This window comes from Oncorhynchus mykiss, chromosome 29, assembly GCF_057628025.1.
Source record: "Oncorhynchus mykiss isolate SJ-2025 chromosome 29, ASM5762802v1, whole genome shotgun sequence".
Classification (NCBI taxonomy): domain Eukaryota; kingdom Metazoa; phylum Chordata; class Actinopteri; order Salmoniformes; family Salmonidae; genus Oncorhynchus; species Oncorhynchus mykiss.
Window position 1 is genome coordinate 15,605,027 of NC_143050.1, and position 27,179 is coordinate 15,632,205.

The 27,179-nt window shown below is 42.7% G+C and overlaps 1 protein-coding gene and 1 long non-coding RNA gene across 2 annotated transcripts; one reads left to right on the forward strand and one right to left on the reverse strand.

Moving 5' to 3' along the window:
• The first annotated feature begins 597 nt into the window (after positions 1-597).
• On the forward strand, positions 598-6,440 carry LOC149970362 (uncharacterized). Its single transcript, XR_016493226.1, has 2 exons — positions 598-1,378; positions 6,138-6,440. It is a non-coding gene; the product is annotated as an uncharacterized LOC149970362 (long non-coding RNA).
• Positions 2,789-9,490, reverse strand: gtf3aa (general transcription factor IIIAa). The gene is made up of 9 exons (XM_090226591.1): positions 9,082-9,490; positions 8,448-8,548; positions 8,263-8,368; positions 8,048-8,139; positions 7,747-7,820; positions 7,563-7,646; positions 7,206-7,435; positions 6,964-7,014; positions 2,789-6,765 (listed from the first exon to the last, which is right to left on the reverse strand). Exons 1-9 carry the CDS (start codon positions 9,196-9,198, stop codon positions 6,565-6,567), a joined length of 1,056 nt encoding a protein of 351 aa, XP_090082717.1. The 5' UTR covers positions 9,199-9,490; the 3' UTR covers positions 2,789-6,564.
• Positions 9,491-27,179: the final 17,689 nt, after the last annotated feature.

The following is a 27,179-nucleotide window of genomic DNA, read 5'->3' on the forward strand; positions in this document are numbered from 1 at the left end:
CAATTTGGCTAAATATAAAGGCTAAAATGTAGTGCTTATGAAAGAAAGTGCAAAACAAAGACTGGCAGAGTAGGGTATTGACGGGTCAAACTGTGTCAACCCGAGTTACGTTCAGATGAGCGAGCGAAAGCTGACCCGTGCGCGCACTACGCTTGCACTGGTCTGTTTTAAAGACCCCGCTTTTATTTCAGTTCCTTTATGTCATTATATCTTCGATTGTCTGCCAAATGAATGGAATTTATTTAAAATATATGCCATGTCAATGAGATTTGTTCTTTCGTTTGAAAGACCAATTGCCTTCAAATGACTAGGCCTATTCAAAATCAAACGTAGATGTGGAATCACAAGGTTTGCTTAGAATACCATTTGATAACTATTAGTCTAGCCCATGATCAGGCTAATATAAACAGCAGCTGTAGCCTAGTCTATAGTACCCCAATGCCAGTGGCATATCCATTATTAATTATAGCCCAAGTTTAGCTATCAACATAATAAGAAAGTGCTGCAACGACGTCTAATAAAGAAAACTACAAAATGAATACAGAAAGATCATCATTCATTCTGCGACAATGTCATCATGCTGCGCCAAAAACCGTTAAGGAGACAGGACCCCATTTTCATTCAGTATGGAAAAGAAAGCCTCTCGTAAGGCAATGCGAAAACGTATTTAAAATAATATACAATATAAAAGCTACTTTAAAAAAAACTTATTTGTTCCTGTTGTTCGATCTGGAAGCTGATTGTCTCGTGCCTACGCTCTATGTATTCGTACAGGCTGCTAATTCTCCCTGTCAAACGTTGTTAGCTAGCTGTAGCTAGCCAGACTTCCATGTTTGTCAACTATGAGAGTTGTCGATGGACCTTCACATGCATTTTCTGGCTTGTAAACATATCTTCTAGACAGCTTATTTATTGTGGCAATATGCCTAGTAACCTGTTCACGATTGTAAACCACTCTGTGTTCTGCCCAGAATGCTTGTCTGAGGTGGTCTCTGTCATGCACCTAGAGGGGTCCTGGAGAATAGCCTCTGGGTCTGGACTCCTATCATACAATGGAAATGTGTAACTGGATGGTCTCCACTGTCCACCACAGTGGATGAAGCTGGAGAAGGGCAGGTGCCTAACAAGAAGAAGCAGGATCCCCGAGCCCGTGCCATTGGCATCTTGGCCGGAAGATCCACCAGCGCCACCTGCAGGTGATTAGTGAGACAGGACAGAACATGGTTACCATGCATCGAGTTGATGTCCTCAGACTGATGGACGAGAATGGGCTAAAACTGGTGCCTCAACGAAAACAAAAGATCCACGCGTCTAATGACTGGCAAACATATCCACGAGGAGCCGCTCAAACTCGGTGAGAAACAGAAAGCCAAGACAGGTGTGTAATATTTAGCATATACAACCACTGTTTCACACCAGACACATGTACATCGCTACCTTGCACACAATGGTTGTATCCGAATTCTCTAAAATAAATGCCTTTTCTCCTATAAGAGCGATATTATTATTTTTTTTTATACCTTTATTTCAACAAGAAACACAGACTGAGACCAATGTCTCTTTTACAGCTGGGCCCTCCGTATACATGTTTACACATACAGTTTAGGTACAATGATTAAGAAATTACACAAGACAAACAAAACGATCACAGATAACACACAAAAATACAGCAACAGATTACATTTACACATAGGTTATTCCCCTAACAGCACAAGAACTTGCATTACCCGAAACAGTTACAAGCAATACAAAAATACAAATCCTCCAATAAATATTTAAATTGGGCAAGCGGGACAAGAGTCTCAAGTTTAAGTTTAGTCTACAGGCTATTCCATAGGCAAGGAGCATAACAGGAAAAGGCAGCCATACCCAACTCTGTGGAAATCGCAAGGGGCTCAAGTGTAATCCATGCTTGAGACCTGGTTTTAGGAATTCTAATTCTAATATTGATGAGTGATGATAAATAATGTAGTTTATTCAGAAGTGCTTTATAGACAAACATGAGAGCATGTTGTTCTCATCTCACGGACGGTGAAGTCCAACCCACATTTTGATATAAAACACAGTGGTATATATACTACAAAGCAGGTTCAATGAGTTAGTCAGCTGTGTTCTGAAATAACGATTTTTTTGGAAAGGTAAGCTTGAAATGGGCATGGCCTCTGACTCAACAGCCAAAAGAAAATAGAGTTTAGCTTTCTTAATGAACCCCCAAAAATCCAGTTACTTCTGGTTGTTTATCGAAGTTAGCTGGTTAACTCATTGAACCTGCTTTGTAGTATACCCCTCTGATCTAAAATAAGAACAAAAACTACTACCCATACCGAGGCCCTGTGCAGGTAAAGGAGCTCACCTTTTCCTCTGACATTGGTAACCATGATCTTCTAACCAAGCTGCGGCAGGTCCAGAATTGGCTGGATAAAAAGCACCGTGTCAGAATCACTCTGAGAACAGGATGTATGGAACATGTAAAGCCACTGGTGAGATATCTATTGGGGATTGGTTTACCTTTACCTGTCTGATGCACATCATCTAAAACACTTATCGTATACAGATGATATTCACCATTCTGTTGTTTCAAAGACACTGTAGAGATGACTGAATTGTATGCATAACGACTACTGCAATCTTCATGTACGTCATCTCCCTAACAAGCTCATGGAACTAGAGAACAGGTATCCATTAGTATTGCAACCAATAAACCTCCCATTTCAGACCAAAATGTGTCAACCTGGACAAACCCGATACCTCTTCACTATTCTGTAGTTGAAACCAGCAAAATAGTTAGTTGGTTTTAAGTCTCTTTTTATTGCAAAAATACACATTCAATTCTGTATATGTACAACAACTTTCCTTTGGCAGAACAAAGAGCCTCGTTAGCAACAAACTAGGCTCAGACATGCATAAATAAATAAAAGTGTATTCTTTTGGACAGAAAAAGGAGTGTGCCCTATTGTCTGTACAAGGACTCCATGTTGATTTTCCTGAGATGTGCAAATGCGGAATAAGCCAAATGTTAATGTTGTATTTCTATATGGAACGCTGTTTGGGTCTTCGCGTGTCAAAAAAGATACACGTTAAATAGTGTTTTGACATGTCAAATAAGCTTGTTGACCAATCAGGACCTGAATATGACTGCACGTCACACAATTTAACACGTTCATTAATTTTGTATGTAGTTATTACACATCCATTACACTCAAATTGTATTTGACATGTCACAAATGTTCATCAATACGTATGCTCTGATGCTGGTAAAGTTGTCTCGCGCACCTATAGTGCTGGTCATAAAAATAAAAAAAATCTAGCTAGCTGATGACGCAAACAATGTTCTTCCCCAAAAACATAGCAAAACGACATCTGTTTCAGTATCTACAACTAGGTGTCATCGAAAATAACCCTAATTTATAAAACCGTTCTTATTGATTAATGGTCGTTGAGACCCACCTGTGAAGCTAGCCACAACAAGGATTAGCCACAATAGTGGACTTTGCGGTTAGCCTTCAAAATTAAAGTATGTTATTGACAGTGACGCAAATGAATACAACTTGTATAATTATGCCATAATTGAATAGATCATTATGCACGAGGTTGGAATGTTATATAAAATCAACAAGATACAATTTGACAAATCTTTTGAAATCACACTGGATGTATTAGACTTGCATACTTATTTCACTGTACAGCCTTACCTATGGAGTGTGGATCAATGACATGGGGTATCAGTCTACTCAGTGACACCCAGAGAACATTAGCATTGTAGCTCTTATTGCGAGACAACTGAATTGAGCCACATTTATTGTCAACCTCCTATGTGTATTGAACATTATTCCCTAGGAAAAACAATACTGCATGTATGTTTTGGAGTCTGATTGGGAAACGTTGGGGGAAAAAAATATTGGGTATTGAGTAAACTGATACCCAATTTCATTGATCCCCAATCCTTAGGTAAAGCTCTACAGAGCAATATGAATTTCAATACACACAATAGGCTGACCGAGGAGGTGATTTCAGTCACACGATAAGAGCTACAACGCTAATAGTTGCGTAAACTCTTCAGTTGTGTTATGTGGGTGTCACCGAGTAGACTGATATCCCATTTCATTGCTTCACATTCCAACCTTGTTTAACATTATCTAGTCTAAATATTAGACTAGATATGATTCCACCAATTGTAACCTTCTGCATCACTTTCAGAGGTACTTTTATTTTGAAGGCAAACAGCATATTCCATTATTGTGCCTAATCCTATTGTGGCTAGCTTCACAACACATACCCCGGTCCGGTTGAGCCTTGCTAGCCAGATTAAGCTAGCCAATTAAGTAGTAGCTATTTATTTTCATGAACTTAAGTTCAGTTTCAATAGGCGAACAATTGGATACCGAAGCTTAAACTTACAAGGATTCCTAAATCATTGTTAAGAATCATTTAAATGACTGCAGTTTCTACTGGTCATTGTTTTCAGGCTGGTTGTAATTGGTGCTAGCTAGCTATCCCAGAAGTAGCGGTCGAACAAATAATGCCTTATTACCAACGCGGTACTTGTAAACGCATCGTTCGTGGCCTGCGTGTGCTTGTTTGCAGACTCTTTTTGTACAACTTTGACAGTGCTACTGATAGTAGTGGTGGCACTTGGCTTGCATGTGCAAATAGTAGAATTTAGTTAATTGACGTGTCAAATTAAAATCGTATTTAATGCGTCAAAGTGTTATTTGACATGTACAGTGCCTTGCGAAAGTATTCGGCCCCCTTGAACTTTGCGACCTTTTGCCACATTTCAGGCTTCAAACATAAAGATATAAAACTGTATTTTTTTGTGAAGAATCAACAACAAGTGGGACACAATCATGAAGTGGAACGACATTTATTGGATATTTCAAACTTTTTTAACAAATCAAAAACTGAAAAATTGGGCGTGCAAAATTATTCAGCCCCTTTACTTTCAGTGCAGCAAACTCTCTCCAGAAGTTCAGTGAGGATCTCTGAATGATCCAATGTTGACCTAAAGGACTAATGATGATAAATACAATCCACCTGTGTGTAATCAAGTCTCCGTATAAATGCACCTACACTGTGATAGTCTCAGAGGTCCGTTAAAAGCGCAGAGAGCATCATGAAGAACAAGGAACACACCAGGCAGGTCCGAGATACTGTTGTGAAGAAGTTTAAAGCCGGATTTGGATACAAAAAGATTTCCCAAGCTTTAAACATCCCAAGGAGCACTGTGCAAGCGATAATATTGAAATGGAAGGAGTATCAGACCACTGCAAATCTACCAAGACCTCTGGTCAGATGAAACCAAAATGTAACTTTTTGGCAACAATGCAAAACGTTATGTTTGGCGTAAAAGCAACACAGCTCATCACACTGAACACACCATCCCCACTGTCAAACATGGTGGTGGCAGCATCATGGTTTGGGCCTGCTTTTCTTCAGCAGGGACAGGGAAGATTGTTAAAATTGATGGGAAGATGGATGGAGCCAAATACAGGACCATTCTGGAAGAAAACCTGATGGAGTCTGCAAAAGACCTGAGACTGGGACGGAGATTTGTCTTCCAACAAGACAATGATCCAAAACATAAAGCAAAATCTACAATGGAATGGTTCAAAAATAAACATATCCAGGTGTTAGAATGGCCAAGTCAAAGTCCAGACCTGAATCCAATCGAGAATCTGTGGAAAGAACTGAAAACTGCTGTTCACAAATGCTCCCCATCCAACCTCACTGAGTTCGAGCTGTTTTGCAAGGAGGAATGGGAAAAAATGTCAGTCTCTCGATGTGCAAAACTGATAGAGACATACCCCAAGCGACTTACAGCTGTAATCGCAGCAAAAGGTGGCGCTACAAAGTATTAACTTAAGGGGGCTGAATAATTTTGCACGCCCAATTTTTCAGTTTTTGATTTGTTAAAAAAGTTTGAAATATCCAATAAATGTCGTTCCACTTCATGATTGTGTCCCACTTGTTGTTGATTCTTCACAAAAAAATACAGTTTTATATCTTTATGTTTGAAGCCTGAAATGTGGCAAAAGGTCGCAAAGTTCAAGGGGGCCGAATACTTTCGCAAGGCACTGTATCTTTTTTGACACGCAAAGACCCAAATGCATTCCATACTTTTATGGTTTTGACGGCAGGACACAACCCTGGAGCAGATAGTGCAACAGAGGTGCTGACGGGAATTCTTTCCAAACCCAAAGTCATCCAATATGGCAGAGCTGCCATGTGCATCCTGTGTCCACCTGAGAAGGAAGTCAAAGAAATGAACAGTTGCCGCAGCACCATCCTGATACCAGCTCACAGCCCACCATGCCCAACACGTCACCTACAGCTCTCCCAACAGACCTCACAGCACTTAACTTAATACAATCAAACTGAACAGTTGTGCGTGTAAACTCATGAGCTCAAGTACAAATTAAATATCTACGCACAGTGAACTAAACTAGCGAATGCAATATCATGTTTTTATGAGGGGGGGTTGTCTGGAGTAAATTTACTCTAATTGGCACTGAAAGTAATACTGCCATATGGCAAAATCCGGTCAGATGGTCACAGTTTGATTTCTTAACCAGAGTTGCAAAAGACTGTGTCCTGAAGAAGGGATACCAGGGTAATAGGCTCTGATCCAACAGTGTTCGTTTGCTCTGACTGACCCCTTGCAATGGATTCTGATTGCAAAGCTGCATGGGGCTTTGGACGACTGTTATTCTTGGGCTTGTAACCACTCAGCCTGGAAACCAGGGATCGCTTGGGTCGGGGTTTCTTCTGAAAACATGAAAAATTGATCGTTAGCTAATACAGGGCTGAAACACTAACAGTTACAAATCAATAAACAATAACATGTATTAACCATTTTGATAGGATGTGAGGAACAGCACAAAATGTAAGGTAAAGTATTGGCTACAAGAAGTGTGTTCAAACAAAATGAACGTATACAAGCATACATGGCATGCCTATTCTAACCTGTTTCTTCCTTTCTGGATCGTGGACAACACTGTGGCGTTGTAAGCTTTGCTGCGAAAGACAGAGTTTTCTATTACAGGGAACATAGGTCCATATATCCATGTCATCACTGACATTTTCATGTTAGGAAAATTTGTGAGGACAACTCTCCCATACAATTGACCTTCAGATACAGAAGCTGACTAATAAGAGTGAGGTGAATCTGGTAGCAACACAACAAGACTCTGGTCAGGTATCCATACCTTCATGGCAAAGGTCTTTCCACAGCCTTCATGGGGGCAGGTGTAAGGCCGTAGCTCCTCATGGAAAGAGCCGATGTGGCTTTGCAGGTTGAATGGCGTAGTGAAGGACCTCTGGCACCCCTCCCTGGGACAGATAAACACCTGGCGCTCCTCTGCGTGGACACGCTGGTGCTGCTTCAGGAACCAGGTGTCGCGAAACACCTTGTTGCACTCATTACACTGAAAAAGGGCTGGAGACATAAACAATCACCTTGCAGTGACCTTCATTGACCTCTGAGACATACATTGTTGTAATTGTTTTTGTACACATACTATTCTGAAAGCAATGTGTCAATCGTAAGGTGTGAGACAGCATACCTCTGTGTACGTCTCTCCTATGGTTAGTATACTCAGTCCAGGTCTTTCCGATGAAAGAACAGCCATCTTTTTCACAGGGGTAGCCTGTGTGTGAGAGAAAAACAACATTTTAGCAGTTAGTCTCCTACAGGGCTCAGTGTCACTCCCAGACAATCAAGCTGCAGGATCAGGAGATAAATCTTACCTCTGTGCACCTTCTCGTGAAGCCGTAGTTTGTTGGGGAAAGTGAATTGTTTCTCGCAGCCCTCAAAGGTACAGCTATAAAGCCAGTGAGCGAGAAAGACAAAGGCAGAAGTGTTGTTCTCTAGACCAAAGCTAGGAGTGCTAGGCATGTTTTGTACTGGGTTACAATCTCCTGGATATTTAGTTCACAGGGCTCAAATCTTTCATATTTAAAATTAATTTACATTCGCTCCAGGACATCTGTTTTCAACCAACAACATGGAGTAATAACATTGGCATAACAAACAACTTAATTTACTCACTGAAAGGGAGGTAGTTTGGTGTGCTGCTGGCACTCATGTGACTTGAGCTGATTGTTCTTCCTGAACACTTTCCCACATCCCTCAAAGCTACACTATAAACACGGAAGAGTAAAACAATTATGGCAGCAATGCAAATTACACACCTGTTAGCTAAGTACTGCATTTCATAATACCGTGGCTGACTAAAACCAATAAATGTAGTCAGATTAACTCACCACATATTCATACAGTTTCTCCTCATCATGGTTGTGTTTGCGATTAACATGTTTCTTCAAATTGTAATTTGTGGTGAAGGCCTCTGTGCATCCATCTACTGTACATCTGTCAACAAACAGAACACCACTTGTAGCCAATTTGTCTGGAATGTCCGCACTCGCTGGCTAAATAACACAAATACTACCTAAAGGGTCTCTCTCCACTGTGGCTCAACTGGTGCCGAGCTAGGTGGTACTTGTCGCAGAATGACTTGTCACAGCCGTCATGTTCACACACAAATGGTTTCTGCAGAATACAGAAAAAATGGAAGCATTTGTAGATGAAAAAAAATCGTGGCGGAATTAAATGCACAACGTGGGATATTTCCTGTTCAATTGCCATTACAATAAATACCCATTGATTCTTGAAGAACAAGAAAACATAGGCAGCTAGTTTTGTACTAAGCTTGGTTTAGTCTCATCTGAGCGAGAAAAAACGTATTACTCTGGTGTTTGTTTTATATCGCCATCGAAGTCTGTATAACGTTTCACAACGTCGATCTCAGAGACTGCCAGTCCTTGCATTCACAGCATAGTCTATCAGTTTGAGACTGGTTTAATTCTCCCAAGAGCTTTATCAAACCACGTAGCGGGACTGCAGTTGTGCTGAGGCACGAACTCGGGCTTTAACTACCCAGCATTACATCAAAACCTATTTTGGCAGCGGAATCGCCTAACTACAGACCAAATACAGGGAATACAAAATTAACTTGCCGGTGTCCATGGCATGTCTCAAAATGTTGCTAACTAGCGGTTAGCTGACCAGTAAGCTGTACTCACCAGCCCCGTGTGCTTGCAAATATGAGCATCTAGTTTCCATGCTTTGTTGTACGATGCATGACAGTCAGAGAATGAACATATAAAACTTTTGCGCGGTACTTGCTGACTTAATTCCATTATAATAATAAAAAGCGAGGACTACAGTGTTGCGTTGACCCACACGCGTGCGGCGTTGACAGGAAGAAGACCTTACGCCGCTACCATGTTGGCTCTAAAGAGGGGGGTTGTAAAATTAAGAAAACTAAATTCTATTCCAGTCACCAATCGCGTCAGTAAAGTGTATATTTTTGTTAAAAATTGTAATACTACGTCGAAACGGACACGTTGTTTCTGTGTTTTGTCGACACATTTGGGTATTTTTCTTTCGACGTTTAAAATAGGCTGACCCAGCATGCCATTGCACTTGTTTTGGCAGACGGAGTGCCCCGTTTCTGACTCCGGCATTCTCGGCGCCTGTGGAGACGGGAATCCTATGCGGAGTGAGTTGTTCAGTATTGAACGCTTTCTAAACAAATTGTTGAGACAAAAATGTATATTGAAAAATTTATATTGATATATATATTTATATTGAGACCAATGATGTAAACACATTTTATGTTTTTGTGTACATCATTGGTCTAAGAGTAGGAAGTAGACAAGAGACACCCCAGTGAGCACCCTCTGACACCGACGTCCATGGACGTTGAAAAGACGTTCAGCCCGCCCGCCCTGGCCTTGATTTCAAGTCCACAGATGTCGTTATCCGGTCCGGACCGGCCTTGATTTCAACATGGAATCATCAACTGAAGCTAGTTAGCTTACTAGCTACCAGCTATCAGTCAGCTAACCACTGCTAGCGGTCATCAGCTAACCTTTAGCTCTGAAAGCTCTCGCCAGTTCGTACAACGCGTTTCAAACCAGAGCATATCGGACCTATTTTTCCTTCCATAGCCCCGTATTCCTACCGCAAACTCTGAACCTTTTCATCTGGATCATCGCAGCTAGCTAACCACAACCCGGGTTGACTACTCCTGGATAGCTAGCCCATGGTAGACCCATCTCCCAGCGACGTCCCCTGAAGGCCCATTCTGCTAACCACGGCCTGCTAGCTATCTAGAGCATATTGGACTGTTAGCTGATCCATCGGCCAGTTTCTTGGACCACTATACCCATTTTGCCAATTGGACTTGGACCCCCCTGCTACTTGGAACCCTACTAATTCCACGACTGGTCTATCGACCCCACCACACGTGGAGGCAAAAACAGACTTTTACCCCCGTCCCTCTAAGGCCCTTATGCTAGCTGCTAACTGCTAGCTTGCTAGCCCCGGCCTGCTAACTGTCTGAATCGCCGTGTCCCCAGCCAGCCCAACAACTCTCTGGACCCATACGATCACTTGGCTACGCATGCCTCTCCCTAATATCAATATGCCTTGTCCATTACTGTCCTGGTTAGTGATTACTGTCTTATTTCACTGTAGAGCCTCTAGCCCTGCTCAATATGCCTTAACCAACCATGTTGTTCCACCTCCCACATATGCGATGACATCACCTGGTTTAAACATCTCTAGAGACTATATCGCTTTCATCATTACTCAATGCCTAGGTTTACCTCCAATGTACTCTCTTCCTACCATACCTTTGTCTGTACACTATGCCTTGAATCAATGCTATCATGCCCAGAAACCTGCTCCCTTTACTCTCTGTTCCTAACGTGCTAAACGGCCAATTCTTATAGCCTTTAGCCGTACCCTTATCCTACTTCTCCTCTGTTCCTCTGGCGATATAGAAGTTAATCCAGGACCTGCAGTGCCTAGCTCCACTCCTACTCCCCAGATGCTCTCATTGACTTCTGTAACCGTAAAAGCCTTGGTTTCATGCATGTTAACATTAGAAGCCTACTCCCTAAGTTTGTTTTATTCACTGCTTTAGCACATTCTGCCAACCCGGATGTCTTAGCCATGTCTGTATCCTGGCTTAGGAAAACCACCAAAACCCTGAAATTCACCTTTCCAGAAACAAGTCCCTCACCTTTGCCGCTTGCTATAGACCACCCTCTGCCCCCAGCTGTGCCCTGGACACCATATGTGAATTGATTGCATCCCATCTAGCTTCTGAGCTCGTGCTGCTAGGTGACCTAAACTGGACATGCTTAACACCCCGGCCATCCTACAATCTAAGCTTGATGCCCTCAATCTCACACAAATTATCAGTGAACCTACCAGGTACAACCCCACATCTGTAAACACGGGCACCCTCATAGATACCGTATCATCTTAACAAACTCGCCCTCCAAATACTCCTCTGCTGTTTTCAACCAAGATCTCAGCGATCACTGCCTCATTGCCTGCATCCGTAATGGGTCTGCGGTCAAACGACCACCCCTCATCACTGTCAAACGCTCCCTAAAACACTTCAGCGAACAGGCCTTTCTAATCGACCTGCCTGGGGTATCCTGGAATGACATTGACCTCATCCCGTCAGTAGAAGACGCCTGGTTAATCTTTAAAAGTGCCTTCCTCACCATCTTAAATAAGCATGCACCATTCAAACATTTTTGAACCAGGAATAGATATAGCCCTTGGTTCACTCCAGATCTGTCTGCCCTTGACCAACACAAAAACATCCTGTGGCGTTCTGCATTAACCCTTGTGATATGCAACTTTTCAGGGAAGTTAGGAACCAATATACACAGCAAATTAGGAAAGCTAAGGCTAGCTTTTTCAAACAGAAATTTGCATCCTGTAGTACAAACTCAAAAAAGTTCTGGGACACTGTAAAGTCCATGGAGATAAGAGCACCTGTTGATGATTAACTACAGGAGAGTGAGACCAAATCATGGACGCTGGACAGAGTGGATTTCAGTTGTAACAAAAAGGCAGTTTATTGAGTCAAAAGATATCTTGTCCTGCAGTTTAACGTGCACGGACCTGATTCATATAGCTCAGAAGGAGTTAGCTGAAAAAAAGGGGCCTAGACAAAGGTTGTAGCAGATTATATACATGGAATAATGTAGGTGGAGTCTTGTCGTGGTGGTCTTCTGACTGGTCCCGAAGAGTTGGAGGCGGGCCTGCTCCAGCCAGAGCAGGAACCCCAATGGTGCACAGCAGAGTCCTCTGCTCTTGGCACCCAACCAGTAGAGGGAGGTGGAGTGTGTGTGTGTCCAGGAGTCGTGAGATAAGGGGAACTGAAACTGGCAGTTTATGGCTGGGGGTAGGGTGCTTCCTGTTTGGACAGGGGTGCGTGCAATGACTTGAGTCAGGCGGCTTAATATATGTGCTTGATATATGAGCTATGAATATGTGTATATATGACACACCTCCTCCCAGCTGCCCACTGCACTCAGGGTAGGAAACACTATCACTACCGATAAATCCACAATAATTGAGAATTTCAATAAGCATTTTTCTACGGCTGGCCATGCTTTCCACCTGGCTACCCCTACCCCGGTCAACAGCCCTGCGCTCCCCACAGCAACTCGCCCAAACCTCCTTCACCCAAATCCAGATAGCTGATTTTCTGAAAGAGCTGCAAAATCTGGATCCCTACAAATCAGCCGGGCTAGACAATCTGGACCCTCTCTTTCTAAAATTATCTGCCCGAAATTATTGCAACCCCTATTACCAGCCTGTTCAACCTCACTTTCGTATCATCTGAGAATCCCATAGATTGGAAAGCTGCTGCGGTCATCCCCCTCTTCAAAGGGGGAGACACTCTAGACCCAAACTGCTACAGATCTATATCTATTCTACCTTGCCTTTCTAAGGTCTTTGAAAGCCAAGTTAACAAACAGATTACCAACCATTTTGAATCTCACCATACCTTCTCCGCTATGCAATCTGGTTTCAGAGCTGGTCATGGGTGCACCTCAGCCACGCTCAAGGTCCTAAACGATATCATAACTGCCATCGATAAGAGACATTACTGTGCAGCCGTATTCATCGACCTGGCTAAGGCTTTCGACTCTGTCAATCTCAACATTCTTATTGGCAGACTCAACAGCCTTGTTTTCTCAAATGATTGCCTCGCTTGGTTCACCATCTACTTCTCCGATAGAGTTCAGTATGTCAAATCGGAGGGCCTGTTGTCCGGACCTCTGGCAGTCTCTATAGGGGTGCCACAGGGTTCAATTCTCGGGCCGACTCTCTTCTCTGTATACATCAATGATGTCGCTCTCGCTGCTGGTGATTATTTTATCCACCTCTACGCAGACGACACCATTCTGTTTACCTCTGGCCCTTCTTTGCACACTGTGTTAACTAACCTTCGGACAAGCTTCAATGCCATACAACTCTCCTTCCGTGGCCTCCAACGGCTCTTATATGCAAGTAAAACTAAATGCATGCTCTTCAACCGATCGCTGCCCGCACCCGCATCACTACTCTGGACGGTTCTGACTTAGAATATGTGGACAACTACAAATACCTAGGTGTCTGGTTAGACTGTAAACTCTCCTTCCAGACTCACATTAAACATCTCCAATCCAAAATTAAATCTAGAATCAGCTTCCTATTTCGCAAACAAAGCATCCTTCACTCATGCTGCCAAACATACCCTCATAAAAATAACCGTCCTACCGATCCTCGACTTTGGCGATGTCATTTACAAAATAGCCTCCAACACTATGCATCCAATTTGTTGAGGTCTATCACAGTGCCATCCGTTTAGCCACCAAAGCCCCATATACTACCCACCACTGCGACCTGTATGCTCTCGTTGGCTTGCCCTCGCTTCATACTCATCGCCAAACCCACTGGCTCCAGGTCCTCTACAAGTCTCTGCTAGGTAAAGCCCAGCCTTATCTCAGCTCACTGGTAGCCATAGCAGCACCCACCCTAGCACGCGCTCCAGCAGGTATATCTCACTGGTCACCCCCAAAGCCAATTCTTCCTTTGGCCACCTCTCATTTCAGTTCTCTGCTGCCAATGACTGGAACGAACTGCAAAAATCTCTGAAGCTGGAGACTCTTACCTCCCTCACTAGCTTTAAGCACCAGCTGTCAGAGCAGCTCACAGATCACTACACCTGTACATAGCTCATCTGTAAATAGCCCATCCAATCTACCACATCCCCATATTCTATTTATTTATTAATCTTGCTCCTTTGCACCCCAGTCTCTCTACTTGCACATTCATCTTCTGCACATCCTACCATTCCAGTGTTTAATTGCTATATTGTAATTACTTCATCATCATGGCCTATTTATTGCCTTACCTCTCTTATCCTACCTCATTTGCACATGCTGTATATAGATTTTTCTACTGTATTATTGATTGTATGTTTGTTTATTCCATGTGTAACTCTTTGTTGTTGTATGTGTCAAACTGCTTTGTTTTATCTTGGCCAGGTCGCAGTTGCAAATGAGAACTTGTTCTCAACTAGCCTACCTGGTTAAATAAAGGTTAAATACATATAAATCCATAGACACCTGAATTGGACTTGGATTGGCCCATATCTAGACGTCTATGGTTGGTTCAGGTTTGGTTGAAGTTTGGACAGCACAGTACAGCACAGTAGAGTAGAGCAGAGTACAGTCAGGGCCGGGATTATGGGTGGGCCTTAGGGGGCCTGGCCCTCCCTACCGTACATCTTTGCCCATCCAAATAAAATATTTTAATATTGATAATTTATTTGAACGAGACACAAGCCGACAGAAATACTAATCAATCTCAGATAAAGCATTAGAGCGAGAGAAAAAGCACCCCTCTGTCTCAGTATGTGTAGCCCATGTATCTGATGCTGTCTGGACAAAAATAGTATTATATTTTAGCAGACACTTTTATCCAGAGCAACTAGGGTTAAATGCCTTGCTCAAGGGCACATTGCCAGATGTATTTACCTTATTGGCTCAGGGATTCAAACCTGCAAACCTTTGGTTACTGACCCAACGCTTTTAACCATTAGGCTACCTGCTGCCCACAGTATGGCATGTCACACTCTTTTTGCCCAGACAGCATCAGAGACACATTAAAATGTAATACAATTTTACAGTCCAATTACGTTTTTACTATAAAACCCACAAACCCATAAAAATGTGTACACGTGAATGCATGTCCCGTGAAAAAAATAAACATGGAAATCAAATGCCCTTCCAACTGATTATTTCTGGAGCAGTCCCTGAGTACAGTACAGTTGAATATAGTAAAGAAAAGTATAGTTCATTACAGTATAGTAGAGCACAGTAGTGTACAGTATAACATTCTGTATTATAGTGTACTGTACTGTACTCTACTGTATTGTACTGCACTGTATGGCAATGCACTGCACTCTACTGGGCTCTACTGTACTATACTGTGCTGATCTGTACTGTGCTGTCCAAACTTGTGAAACATACTGTAGTTGTCTATGATTGGTTCAGATTTGGTCCTGTCCGGAACAACCAAATTTGGTCTTGCATTGGGGCGGAGCTTATTAGAATAACATCCAGCATGCTTTGCAAGTGTTCATTTTTACATTCACATTTTGGCCGTTTAGTAGACACTCTTGTCCAGAGCGACTTACAGACTTACTGTAACCGTTACTGAGAATGTTATTTTAGTTGAAGTGTTCTGTTGTTTTTTTCTGTTGTCAGGAAGTGTATGTGATGGATGTTGGCTCCCTTTTCCTATTGCAGCCTTTTCCTACAATCAAATAACCTAGTGGCCTGATGGGTGGATTGTTATGAATACTTTTCATAATATCAAAATTAATAACAATTATTTTTTTAAACCTGCTGAAAATCTGGTGTTTCTATGTCAAATGGTTGTGTTATATTGGCATGCAAATTCAAAATTGAACACATTTCAACTCTATAACTGACATGGTACAGCTGTCTTCTTTATGATTTGCCCATAACCATGTGTTTGAGGTGTATACTTTTGTGTCAAAGTAGACTTGTTTAAGACTACTAAGAAACACTCTGTGTGACCCTGAGCTTGGCCCACTGCAGTAAAAGTTTTTTTGAATGTGATATTGTCACACCTGATCAGAATGATCTAGAATGTATGAGTTAGTGTATGAGTTAGTGTTAAGATTTCCCTTCACTGGAACTATGGGGCCTAGCCCGACCCATGAAAAACAGCCCTAGACCATTATTCCTCCTCCACCAAACTTTACAGTTGGCACTATGCATCCTGGCATCTGCCAAACCCAGATTTATCTGTTGGACTGCCAGATGGTGAAGAGTGATTCATTACTCCAGAGAATGAGTTTCCACTGCTCCAGAGTCCATTGGAGGCAAGCTTTACACCACTCCAGCTGACGCTTGGCATTGTGCATGGTGATCTTAGGCTTGCGTGCGGCTTCTCGTCATGGAAATCCATTTTATGAAGCTCCCGACTAATAGTTATTGTGCTGACATTGCTTCCAGAGGCAGTTTGGAACTGGGTAGTGAATGTTGCAACCAAGGACAGACGATTTTTACACGCTACAGGCTTCAGCACTCGGCGGTCCCATTCAAATCAAATTGTATTTGTCACATGCACTACATACAACAGGTGTGGACCTTACAGTGAAATGTTTATTTACACGCCCTTAACCAACAATACTTCAGAAGTTAAGAAAAGTAAAAAATAGAAAATAAAAGTCACAAATAATTAAACAACGAGACTATATACAGGGGGTACTGGTACAGAGTCAATGTGCGGGGGCACCGGTTAGTCGATGTAATTGAGGTAATATGTACATATAGTTAGAGTTAAAGTGACTATGCATAGATAATAAACAGAGTAGCAGCAGTGTAAAAGAGTGGTCTGGTAGCCTTTTGATTAGCTGTTCAGGAGTCTTATGGCTTGGTGGTAGAAGCTGTTAAGATGCCTTTTGGACCTAGACGTGGCACTCCGGTACAGCTTTTTGTTGTGGTAGCAGAGAGAACTGTCCATGACTAGGGTGGCTGGAGTCATTGACATTTTTAGGGCCTTCCTCTGACACCGCCTGTTATAGAGGTCCTGGATGGCATGAAGCTTTGCCCCAGTGATGTTCTGGGCCGTATGCACTACCCTCTGTAGTGCCTTGCGGTCGGAGGCCGAGCAGTTGCCATACCAGGTAGTGATGCAACCAGTCAGGATGCTCTCGATGGTGCAGCTGTGGAGCGTTTTGAGGATCTGCGGACCCATGCCAAATCTTTTCAGTCTCCTGAGGGGGAATAGAGTTTGTCATGCCCTCTTCACAACTGTCTTAGTGTGTTTGGACCATTCTAGTTTGTTGGTGATATGAACACCAAGAAACTTGAAGCTATCAACCTGCTCCCCTGCAGCCCTGTCGTATTCGGTTCTCCTTTCCCTGTAGTCCACAGTCATCTCCTTTGTCTTGATCACGTTGAGGGACAGGTTGTTGTCCTGGCACCACCCGGCCAGGTCTCTGACCTCCTCCCTATAGGCTGTCTCATCGTTGTTGGTGATCAGGCCTACAGGCCCACTGTTGTGTCATCAGCAAACTTAATGATGGTGTTGGAGTTGTGCCTGGCCGTCTAGTCATGAGTGAACAGGGAGTACAGGAGGGGACTGGGCACGCATCCCTGAGGGGCCCCCGTGTTGAGGATCAGCGTGGCGGATGTGTTGTTACCTACCCTTACCACCTGGGGGCGGCTTGTCAGAAGGATCCAGTTGCAGATGGTGTTTAGGCTCGGGGTCCTTAGGTTAGTGATGAACTTTGAGGGCACTATAGTGTTGAACGGTAAGCTCTAGTCAATGAATAGCATTCTCACATAGGTGTTCCTTTTGTCCAGTTGGGAAAGGGCAGTGTTGAGTGCAATAGAGATGGCATCATCTGTGGATCTGTTGGGGCGTTATGCAAATTGGAGTGGGTCTACGATTTCTGGGATAATGGTATTGATATGAGCCCTGATCAGCCTTTCAAAGCACTTCATGGCTACAGACGTGAGTGCTACGGGGTCAGTAGTAATTTTGCCAGGTTACCTTAGTGTTCTTGGGCACAGGGACTATGGTGGTCTGCTTAAAACATGTTGGTATTACAGACTCAGTCATTCCCTGCCACATTTGACGAGCATCGGCTCAATCTTAGTCCTGTATTGACGCTTTGCCTGTTTGATGGTTCGTCGGAGGGCATAGCGGGATTTCTTATAAGCTTCTGGGTTTGAAAGCAGCAGCTCTACCCTTTAGCTCAGTGCGAATGTTGCCTGTAATCCATGGCTTCTGGTTGGGGTATGTACGTACAGTCACTGTGGGGACGACGTCATCAATGCACTTATTGATGAAGCCAGTGACTGATGTGGTGTACTCCTCAATGCCATCGGAATAATCCTGGAACATATTCCAGTCTGTGCTAGAAAAACAGTCCTGTAGCTTAGCATCTGCTTCATCTGACCACTTTCTTATTGACCGAGTCACTGGTGCTTCCTGCTTTAGTTTTTGCTTGTAAGCAGGAATCAGGAGGATATAATTATGGTCAGATTTGCCAAATGGAGGGCGAGGGAGAGCTTTGTACACGTCTCTGTGTGTGGGGTAAAGGTGGTCTAGAGTTTTTTTCCCTCTGTTTGCACATTTAACATGCTAGTAGAAATTAGGTAAAACATTTTTGAGTTTCCCTGCATTAAAGTCCCCGGCCACTAGGAGCGCTGTCTCTGGATGAGCGTTTTCCTGTTTGCTTATGGCTGTATACAGCTCATAGACCGCCAACCCTTGTCTTACCAGAGGCCGCTGTTCTATCCTGCCGAAAAACTTAAAACCGCCAGCTGCATGTTATTCATGTTGTCGTTTAGCCACGACTCAGTGAAATATAAGACATTACAGTTTTTAATGTTCCATTGGTAGGATGTACATGATCGTAGTTGGTCTATTTTATTATCAACTGATTGTACGTTGGCTAATAGGACCGACGGTAAAGGTAGATTACCCTCTCGGCGACAGATCCTTACAAGGCACCCGGATCCTTACAAGGCACCCAGTCTCTCCAGTCTCCTCAGTCTCTTTTTCCTGCGGATTATGGGGATGAGGACCTTGTCGGGCATCTGAAGTAAATTTTTCCCGTCCGACTCGCTGAAGAAAAAGTATTCCACCAGTATGGGGTGAGTAATTGCTGTCTTGATATCTAGAAGCTCTTTTTGGTCACAAGACACGGTTGCAGAAACAATTATTTAAAAAATAAGTTATAAATAATGTAAAAAAACATACACAAAAGCACAATTGGTTACGGGATAGTAAAACGGCAGCCATCTCCTTCGGCGCCATTAGGCTAAGTCTTACAAGTCTGTGAACTTATGTGGCCTACCACTTCGCCGCTAAGCCGTTGTTGCTCCTAGACGTTTCCACTTTACAACAACAGCACTTACAGTTGACTGGGGCAGCCCTAGCAGGGCAGGAATTTGACTAACTAAGTTGTTGGAAAGGTGGCATTCTATGACGGTGCCACATTGAAAGTCACTGAGATCTTCAGTAAGGCCCTTTTACTGCCAATGTTATGGAGATTGCACGGCTGTGTGCTCGTTTTTATACACGTCAGCAACCCGTGTGGCTTAAATAGCCAAATCCACTCATTTGAAGGGGTGTCCACATACTTTTATTTATACCTTATTTTACCAGCTAAGTTGACTGAGAACACATTCTCATCTACAGCAATGACCTGGGGAATAGTTACAGGAGAGAGGAATGAGCAAATTGGAAGCTAGGTGGCCATGATGGTATGAGGGTCAGATTCGGAATTCAGCCAGAACACCAGGGTTAACAGCCTTACAATAAGTGCAGTGGGATCTTTAGTGACCACAGAAGGTCAGGAAACCTGTTTAACCGCCCATCCGAAAACAACACCTTACATAGGGCAATGTCCCCAATCACTGCCCTGGGGCATCTTGTTTTAGACCAGATGAGAGAGTGCCTCCTACAGGCCCTCCGACACCACTTCCAGCAGCATCTGGTCTCCCATCCAGGGCTGACCCTGCTTAGCTTCAGAGGCAAGCCAGCAGTGGGATGCAGGGTGGTATGCTGCTACTAGTATCAGGATGTAGAATCAGGCCTACTCAAGACTGCCATCAAGTGGCTAAATTGGGTTATAACGGCAAGGACATGCTTGAGGTAGAGCCAGAACGGCAGAAAAATATGTATTTTTCGATCTCTATTACACTGTTCATTTTATTGAAAGTGTGTGGGTATATCAGATTCATCTCCATATTATAACTCTGGTATTTAACAATGGTATATAACTCTGGTATATAACTCTGGTATTTAACAATGGTATATAACTCTGGTATATAACTCTGGTATGTAACAATGTGTAACACTTATTTAACAGAGAAGACAGTATTTTGGGATCTGCAATGTTATTTGCTGTGAATTTTGAAAAATCATGTTAATTAAAAATGTAATCAATAAATTATTTAGCAGTTTTGCATAGCAACCAGTCAGTCTCCCTTATGTAAATGTGTATTACTGTATCAACAGGTACAAAGTTATACCATGGTTCTGGACCAATTCCATGGCTTTGAAAGCTAATTTACCTCATTGAAATGAGTAACAGAAAGCTTTTTATCTCTAGATCTCATACAATACCAAAATACAGCGTATTCTGTGGTAGCATAGCTGAATGTCTTCTCCCACCCCCACACTTATGCACACGATGAAATTCCTCTAAGGACACTGTCACAGGCTTTTAGACACTCATTAGCCCGTATGAATACTATAAGTGTTAGCTCCCATTACATGGTGTTGTGTTGGAGTTTGGGATTGGGACACACCCCCCCCCCCCCCCCCCCCCCTCCCCAACTCCATACATGGAGTGCTACCTCCTTCCCACACAGCACTGCATCTCACAGAGACAATATATGGATTGTTTTCTCTCACTGTTGCCTTTGCTTCACGTACACACACACACACACACACACACACACACACACACACACACTATTCCTCTCTCTCGTGTTCTCTCCTTGTTCTCTCTCCCTCCTTAACTCTATAAACAAGACTCACAGACTGCATACGTTAACAGACTGCATTTGACCGTAAACCCCTCCAAGTTTCCATCATGATGTAGAAACACAGATGATCTTCCTCAGGGGTTGGTTTTGGACAGGCAGCTGTTTAAGGAACCTCTCCACCCCACTCTGTCCCCATTGCGTTGTCTCATATTTAGACAGCACACGCTGAGTTGTAACAAAATCTTAATTAAGGCTCTTAATCCTCCGTGCCGTCGCCTGGCCAATGCTGTGCACTCACGTGAAATACTGTGAAACACAGCATGGGAGGGAAGGGGGGGGGGGGGGGTCGGACAGGGCTGTCTTCTTCTGCATTAACATTATGTTACGAAAGGGTGGACTTGTTTTTTTTGTTGTCCAGACTACTCTTCAAAAACACAAATCAATTCAGGACACGAATGAATAGAAAAATCTATCCATATGCCACAGTCTAGATTCAGTAGCAATGTGTTACTGTAACAGTACTGTCAAATTCTAGATTAGTCTGAAGCATTTACTGTTGGTCTAGATTAGTTTAGTGCCAGAACAACATGTTATAATACAGGTTTGAAAATGTGGACTGGTGGTCTGCAACACTCAGGACAAGGACGTGCCACATTCCCTAAGATATCTGATGGTACAAACCTGAATATCTCCTTACTTGTGACAGGCTTCTTGACAGATGTGTGTCTGTTGTACGCGAGCTAGTGTCTTGATTGAAAATTCCCACACAGCAACGTCCTCAGTCAAATGCTCAACATTTTTTATTTATCAAAGTACCAACAAGCATATACATTTTCTTTGAAATGCATTCACATAAAGTTGGTTTGTGATATACTGTTGTAGGACCGCATTAGTAGACTTCACAAATTGGGTCGACATTTTAGAGATATCAGCAGAAATTTGATTTCAGGTTTGATATGTTTCGCAGTGAAAGAAGGTCATTGGTTGACCAGAGAAGCAACGGGATTAGGAGACTACCACAATCAACTGCTACCGCTATTGGTCCTGAGTATTGACCACTGACACAACTCATTTCTGTCCACCAATGAGGTAACATTCAAACCAGGATATGAGGCAAATACTGAAACCATAACTTTCAACATCAAAGGCTATTTTCTCTAAATGGAAAGTATTGGGGTCATTCCATGAAAAGAGTGCCTTTTGCATCCATTTGGTGTCTTCAGTATAAATTGTACACCAATATTGAATTTTAAAAGCCTGTTATATTAAAAAAAGTGTCATTTAATATAGACCACATGGAGAATTCAATACATCTTATTTGAAATATGAATAAAGGCTTGGTAAAGTGCCAAAATTCAGCATTTTGACATGTCCCTCTGTGTCACTTCTAGAAAGATTTCAACCCACTTAATCCATTGCCTTTAATTGCTACTCCCTGTTGCACACAACAAGTTTCTATTCCCCCTGTCATGCGGGGATTTGTGGCTGATTTTAGATGAAATCGCCAACCCTGTTACTTTATTTGGCACTTAATAGGCACGTACTTTAGTCTTTTTTCCCCATTTAACTTCTTGAGATTGGAAGTTGAATGTGTGATCTTTATGACAGAATGTTAAAATTAGGTGAAATCAAACGTTTTTTTAACTTCTCAAAAGGCACCGAATTGGTGGAACGACCAATTTGCTTTTGTCCTTGGGGAGGATTGTATTCATCGGAGAAGCTTTTTATTCAGTGGAGTGGTAAAGGCCATGTGGTTTGGGAGACCTCGTGCCCCACCTCTCTTTAAGGAACAGATGCCCTGATGGAAGAAGTGTGACAGACGAGTTGAAAATGAGTTTGACACGTGTTAAACAGGTGCAGCCACGTAAAGTTGAGGTTTGACAAGATGATGGGCAGAACTAGAAGCAATCATTATCACCTCCACTCAAGTCTGTGATTAATATTCAGTACTGCCCTTTTTGAAAGACATCGATAAATGTCAGGATGCAAATAGTTTCAACAGATTGTAAGTGGTCGATGAGATGTTTGAATAATCCAATGGTATAATTATTTGCATTTCCATTGTCAGGTATTTATAGGCTGTTACTAAGATTGAACATAGCTCTTATACAATGTATATGACTGACAAATGGATTGATAGTCTTCTCCCAGATATCTATCTCTTAGTTCTGGGCCTTATTCTGTAGTAGCGTGAACTAAATTCATTTTAAATGAGGACTCAAATTTTCGACAGAATTTATGTCATCACAATAACAGATAGAGCTGGGTAAGGATTACATGATACAAATGTAATACAATCTACAGTATATGTGGCCCTGTATCAGATTGAATAGATGCCAACATTCATTCTGAATTTCACACACTTTCAGAAAGTTTTCTTTCAGTCACTGCTACCTTTCACTTTCGTACACCCTAGCCCGTCCCGTCTTACAAAGGTGCCAATGATGGCGAGTAAGGCCTGAGGAGGGATATGCCATGGAGGGAGGTGCCCCCCACCCTCCAGAACCGTGCGGACCACAGGGGCTGGATTAATCACATTAGAGGCCCAGGAGAGAGATGGGAAGTAGACAGTACCGTGACAGCCGGGGGAGCACTGGCACGACTAATCCCGTTAGGACAGGGAAAAAGGGGGACGCCATCGCTCCTACTATGCTGAGAAAAGAAACATTTTCCCAGGAATGAGTTCACCTGTATGGTAACACAGAAAAGTTGCCCTTTTGATGCCTATAGAATGAGACAATTACTCTTGGCACATACAAATGGGTTTTTATTCATCCTGGGCATTACTTATTGTCGGTGCATAAAAACAAAACAGCTATAGACAGTGGCATTGCATGAGATCCTCTTTCATGCCACAGCAAAGCAGCCCTTTTAAACCCGGCGGAACCAGCCTCTCTAACAGTGAGAAGATGGGGAGGGCTGTTGTTAGAAAGACAGAGCTTACTTCATCTGCTATTGTAAGCGCACCCGAGTTCAACCTTAATGTAAACCTTAGCAGGCGCGATAACAATGGGATGCTCTCTATAAAAACAGATCCTGCTGGGTAATCCGGCAGATGGCCACAGCAGCGGACACTATAAGAGCGGCTGGCCACTGCAGGAGTAACAGGGAACGTCCGATCACCAGCCACTCTCCGGCCTGGGAGATATGGAATCAAGATTCCTCTCTCCCCTTAGCAACGCTGGGAAACTGAGACGTCAGTTTGCATCCATCAAGTTTCTAGTTAATCTCACACTCCACTTCTCTTTCTCCATTCTCTCCTTTTTGTATATTCCTCTTTGTTGGGGGGATTAAGCTAAGTGGTAAAACAGTGATTTAATGATCTTTCCATGGCTGTGTGCACCACTTAAACCATGAGACAAACAAGCTGAGGCATTCTGGGAGTCACTCCCTCTGAAGACAGTGCCCTGGGAATTGTGAGGCTTGATACAGCTGAAGTTCTGGTTGATTTTATTCCTCTATGGTCTGATTTGCTCATTTGCTGGTCTGGGAAAATATAGACTTGGTATATAATGAATTATGCACCAGGTTTATAAGGCTCTTACTTGTTTGTGTAAAAGTACAGAGAGCTAACATTTTAAATAATTTTGAATGTTTTTGTATAATAATAAACATTGGTTATCCAATGGTTGTCTTTTGCCATCATACAATTGTCACCAAAATCAGATATTCAAACCCTGAATTGACTAAATATAAAAATACTGAAAGTGAATCGATTCAAAGTTTTTCTGTTTTGTAGGTTGCATTAACAAAGTTAAAGGTCTATTATGCCAACACATCTAATATCTACATTTGCACATTTTAACTTGTTTTTCACTGCAAACAAACATTTCTTTCACAGGCATTTAACTTCATAACTAAACAGGATCACTTACAATGCAAGAGGGAATGTTTCTTTGTATTTTCATGGAAACCCTGTGACCCAATTAGATTCATGTTGGTTGCCCTATAATGTGTTGTTAATGTCTCTTCCTCATCTTTGTGACAAATGGGTGCAGTGGAAGTCGCATGACATCAAAAAGTGAACACAGGGGTCATCTTGGTTTTATCCAAGAGTCTCACTCTATTCTGAGTGTGGACTCAATAGAAGCCTTGTTTATACTTGGTGCAAACATGCGTCCTTTGTCTTGATCTTATTCAAATTCTGATTGTGCCCACATTGTAGCCGTTGTGTCTACACATGGTAGTAAAATGTGTCTCTTATCAGTCCACTGTGTCTGCATTGTGACCAGATTTCCTGGTGCCTCCATTTATGCAGATCGTTTGACAGATATTCTGTCAAAATACAATTAATTATTGATGCAATTCAATGGTGCTACCTGTCAATGATTTGACCATCCAGATCTGTTTACACTTGAAACAATGGCTCCCTGACTACCTCCTGAGGAGATCAGTAAGATCTGATCACAATGCTTCTTTTATTCGTCTACACCTGTCTAAAAATGTGGGCACAATCAGAATGTGTACAAGATCCAAGACAAAGGACACATGTTAGAACCAGGTATAAACGGGGCTAGAGAGTTACCTGATACTTGTGTAGGTCTGTCTATGTTTAGAGGGATACACCTCCCTCTGCTGCAGCATTAGGAGTGGAGAGATGGCGGGAGCTTAAAGCTGTACCTGTAGGCAGACTTGTTAATACAGCGAGAGTGTATAGGACCCTGGGTAGGCACCCGCTTACTTTGTTAAAGGGAAACTTCACCGCTAGTCACAATTTGGGGTGCTTTCCCCATCTCTCTACATAATTATGAGTGATGAGAGGTGTTTCAGACATAATTATGCACCATAGCGGTATTTTGGAATTTTTGCGCCGGTAGAGTACAACCAATGACGTTTGATTGAGCCTGCTGCCTGATCTAAAAATGAATAGATTAATGTTTTGTTGCAATTGTTGTGGCCTTTGTGTTTCGCCATTCTACGATATCCAGGAAATCAAGCCTTGTGTATTTTTTTAATTTGCTCATTATGTCAATGTTGAAGGCTGCTACATTGACTAAAGTGGTAGTGTAAAAATGCCTCTCACACCATTCAATAAATATAAACATCTATCCTTAAGGCTACCCTTCTGAACTCACGCCAGAGGCTTACCAGGGATTAACCAGTGTTCTCCATGGGAAACTAGAAGAGCTACAAACCCACATGGCTGAAATGCAGTCAACATACAGACATATGTGGAGGACCGTAGTGTAGGTGTAGGTGAAGAATCTGGGGTCATCCTCAATTCCACACTCTTTTATTTGCCCACATTAAAATCATCACTAAATCTACCTTATTTCAACTCAAGAACATCGTCAGACTCCACCCCTCTCTCAACGACTCAGCGGTTTAAAACCCTTATACATTCCTTCAGTACCTCACGCCTGGACTATTGTAATGCTCTCCTGTATGGATCCCCTGCCAGCTCCGTCAACAAGCTTAAGTATATCCAAAACTCAGCCTCACCCACACCAAGCCCAGGGAAAACATCACACCCACACTCCTCCACCTCCACTGGCTTCCAAATGTCGGATCAACTTCAAAGACCTTCTCCTCACCTGCACATCCCTGCATGGCTTTGCTACCTCCTATTTCATTGACACGATACACATCTACACTCCCACCCGCTACCTTAGATCCTCTGACGCTAGCCTACTGGTCACCCCCCATGGGGGATAGTGCCTCCAAATGAAATTTTATAAATGAAATACATTTTAAAATGTGCCGAATACAACTGGTGTAGACTTTACTGTGAAGTGCTTGCTTCTGTCTGACTCTGTCTGAAAGATTGAATGTATTCTTTAATTGGATGAATGATGCTAATTGCTTTTCTATGTATAAGTCTTCAACTGTGGCCAGTCCCTTCTCCCGCCATTCAACAAACACCTTATCAGACGAAGATGGAACAAAATAATGATTCAAGCATATAGGTGTGTATACAGAGGTATCAGGCAGTTTATAAACATGCTTAATCTGGTTTAAAAGTCTTAAAGAATTTCTCAAAACAAAGCTGTTGCCTGTCAGTGTGTTTGGACACTCTGCTTTGGAGAAAAGCAAGGCTGGAAGAGAGGAATTTGTTACAGACTTGACTTCCATTTTTAGCCACAGGGGGGCAACAGCGTCCAACCTATCAGGGAACCCCCGTTGCAAGTATGTTAATGTCCTGGCATTTGCAGCCCAGTAACAATGCTTAAAGATGGGTAGGCCTAAACCGGCACTTTCCTTGGGCTTTTGCAAGTGGACTTTACCAATACGAGGGTTTTTGTAACCCCAGACAAGATTGTCGAGTCCAAAGTCTT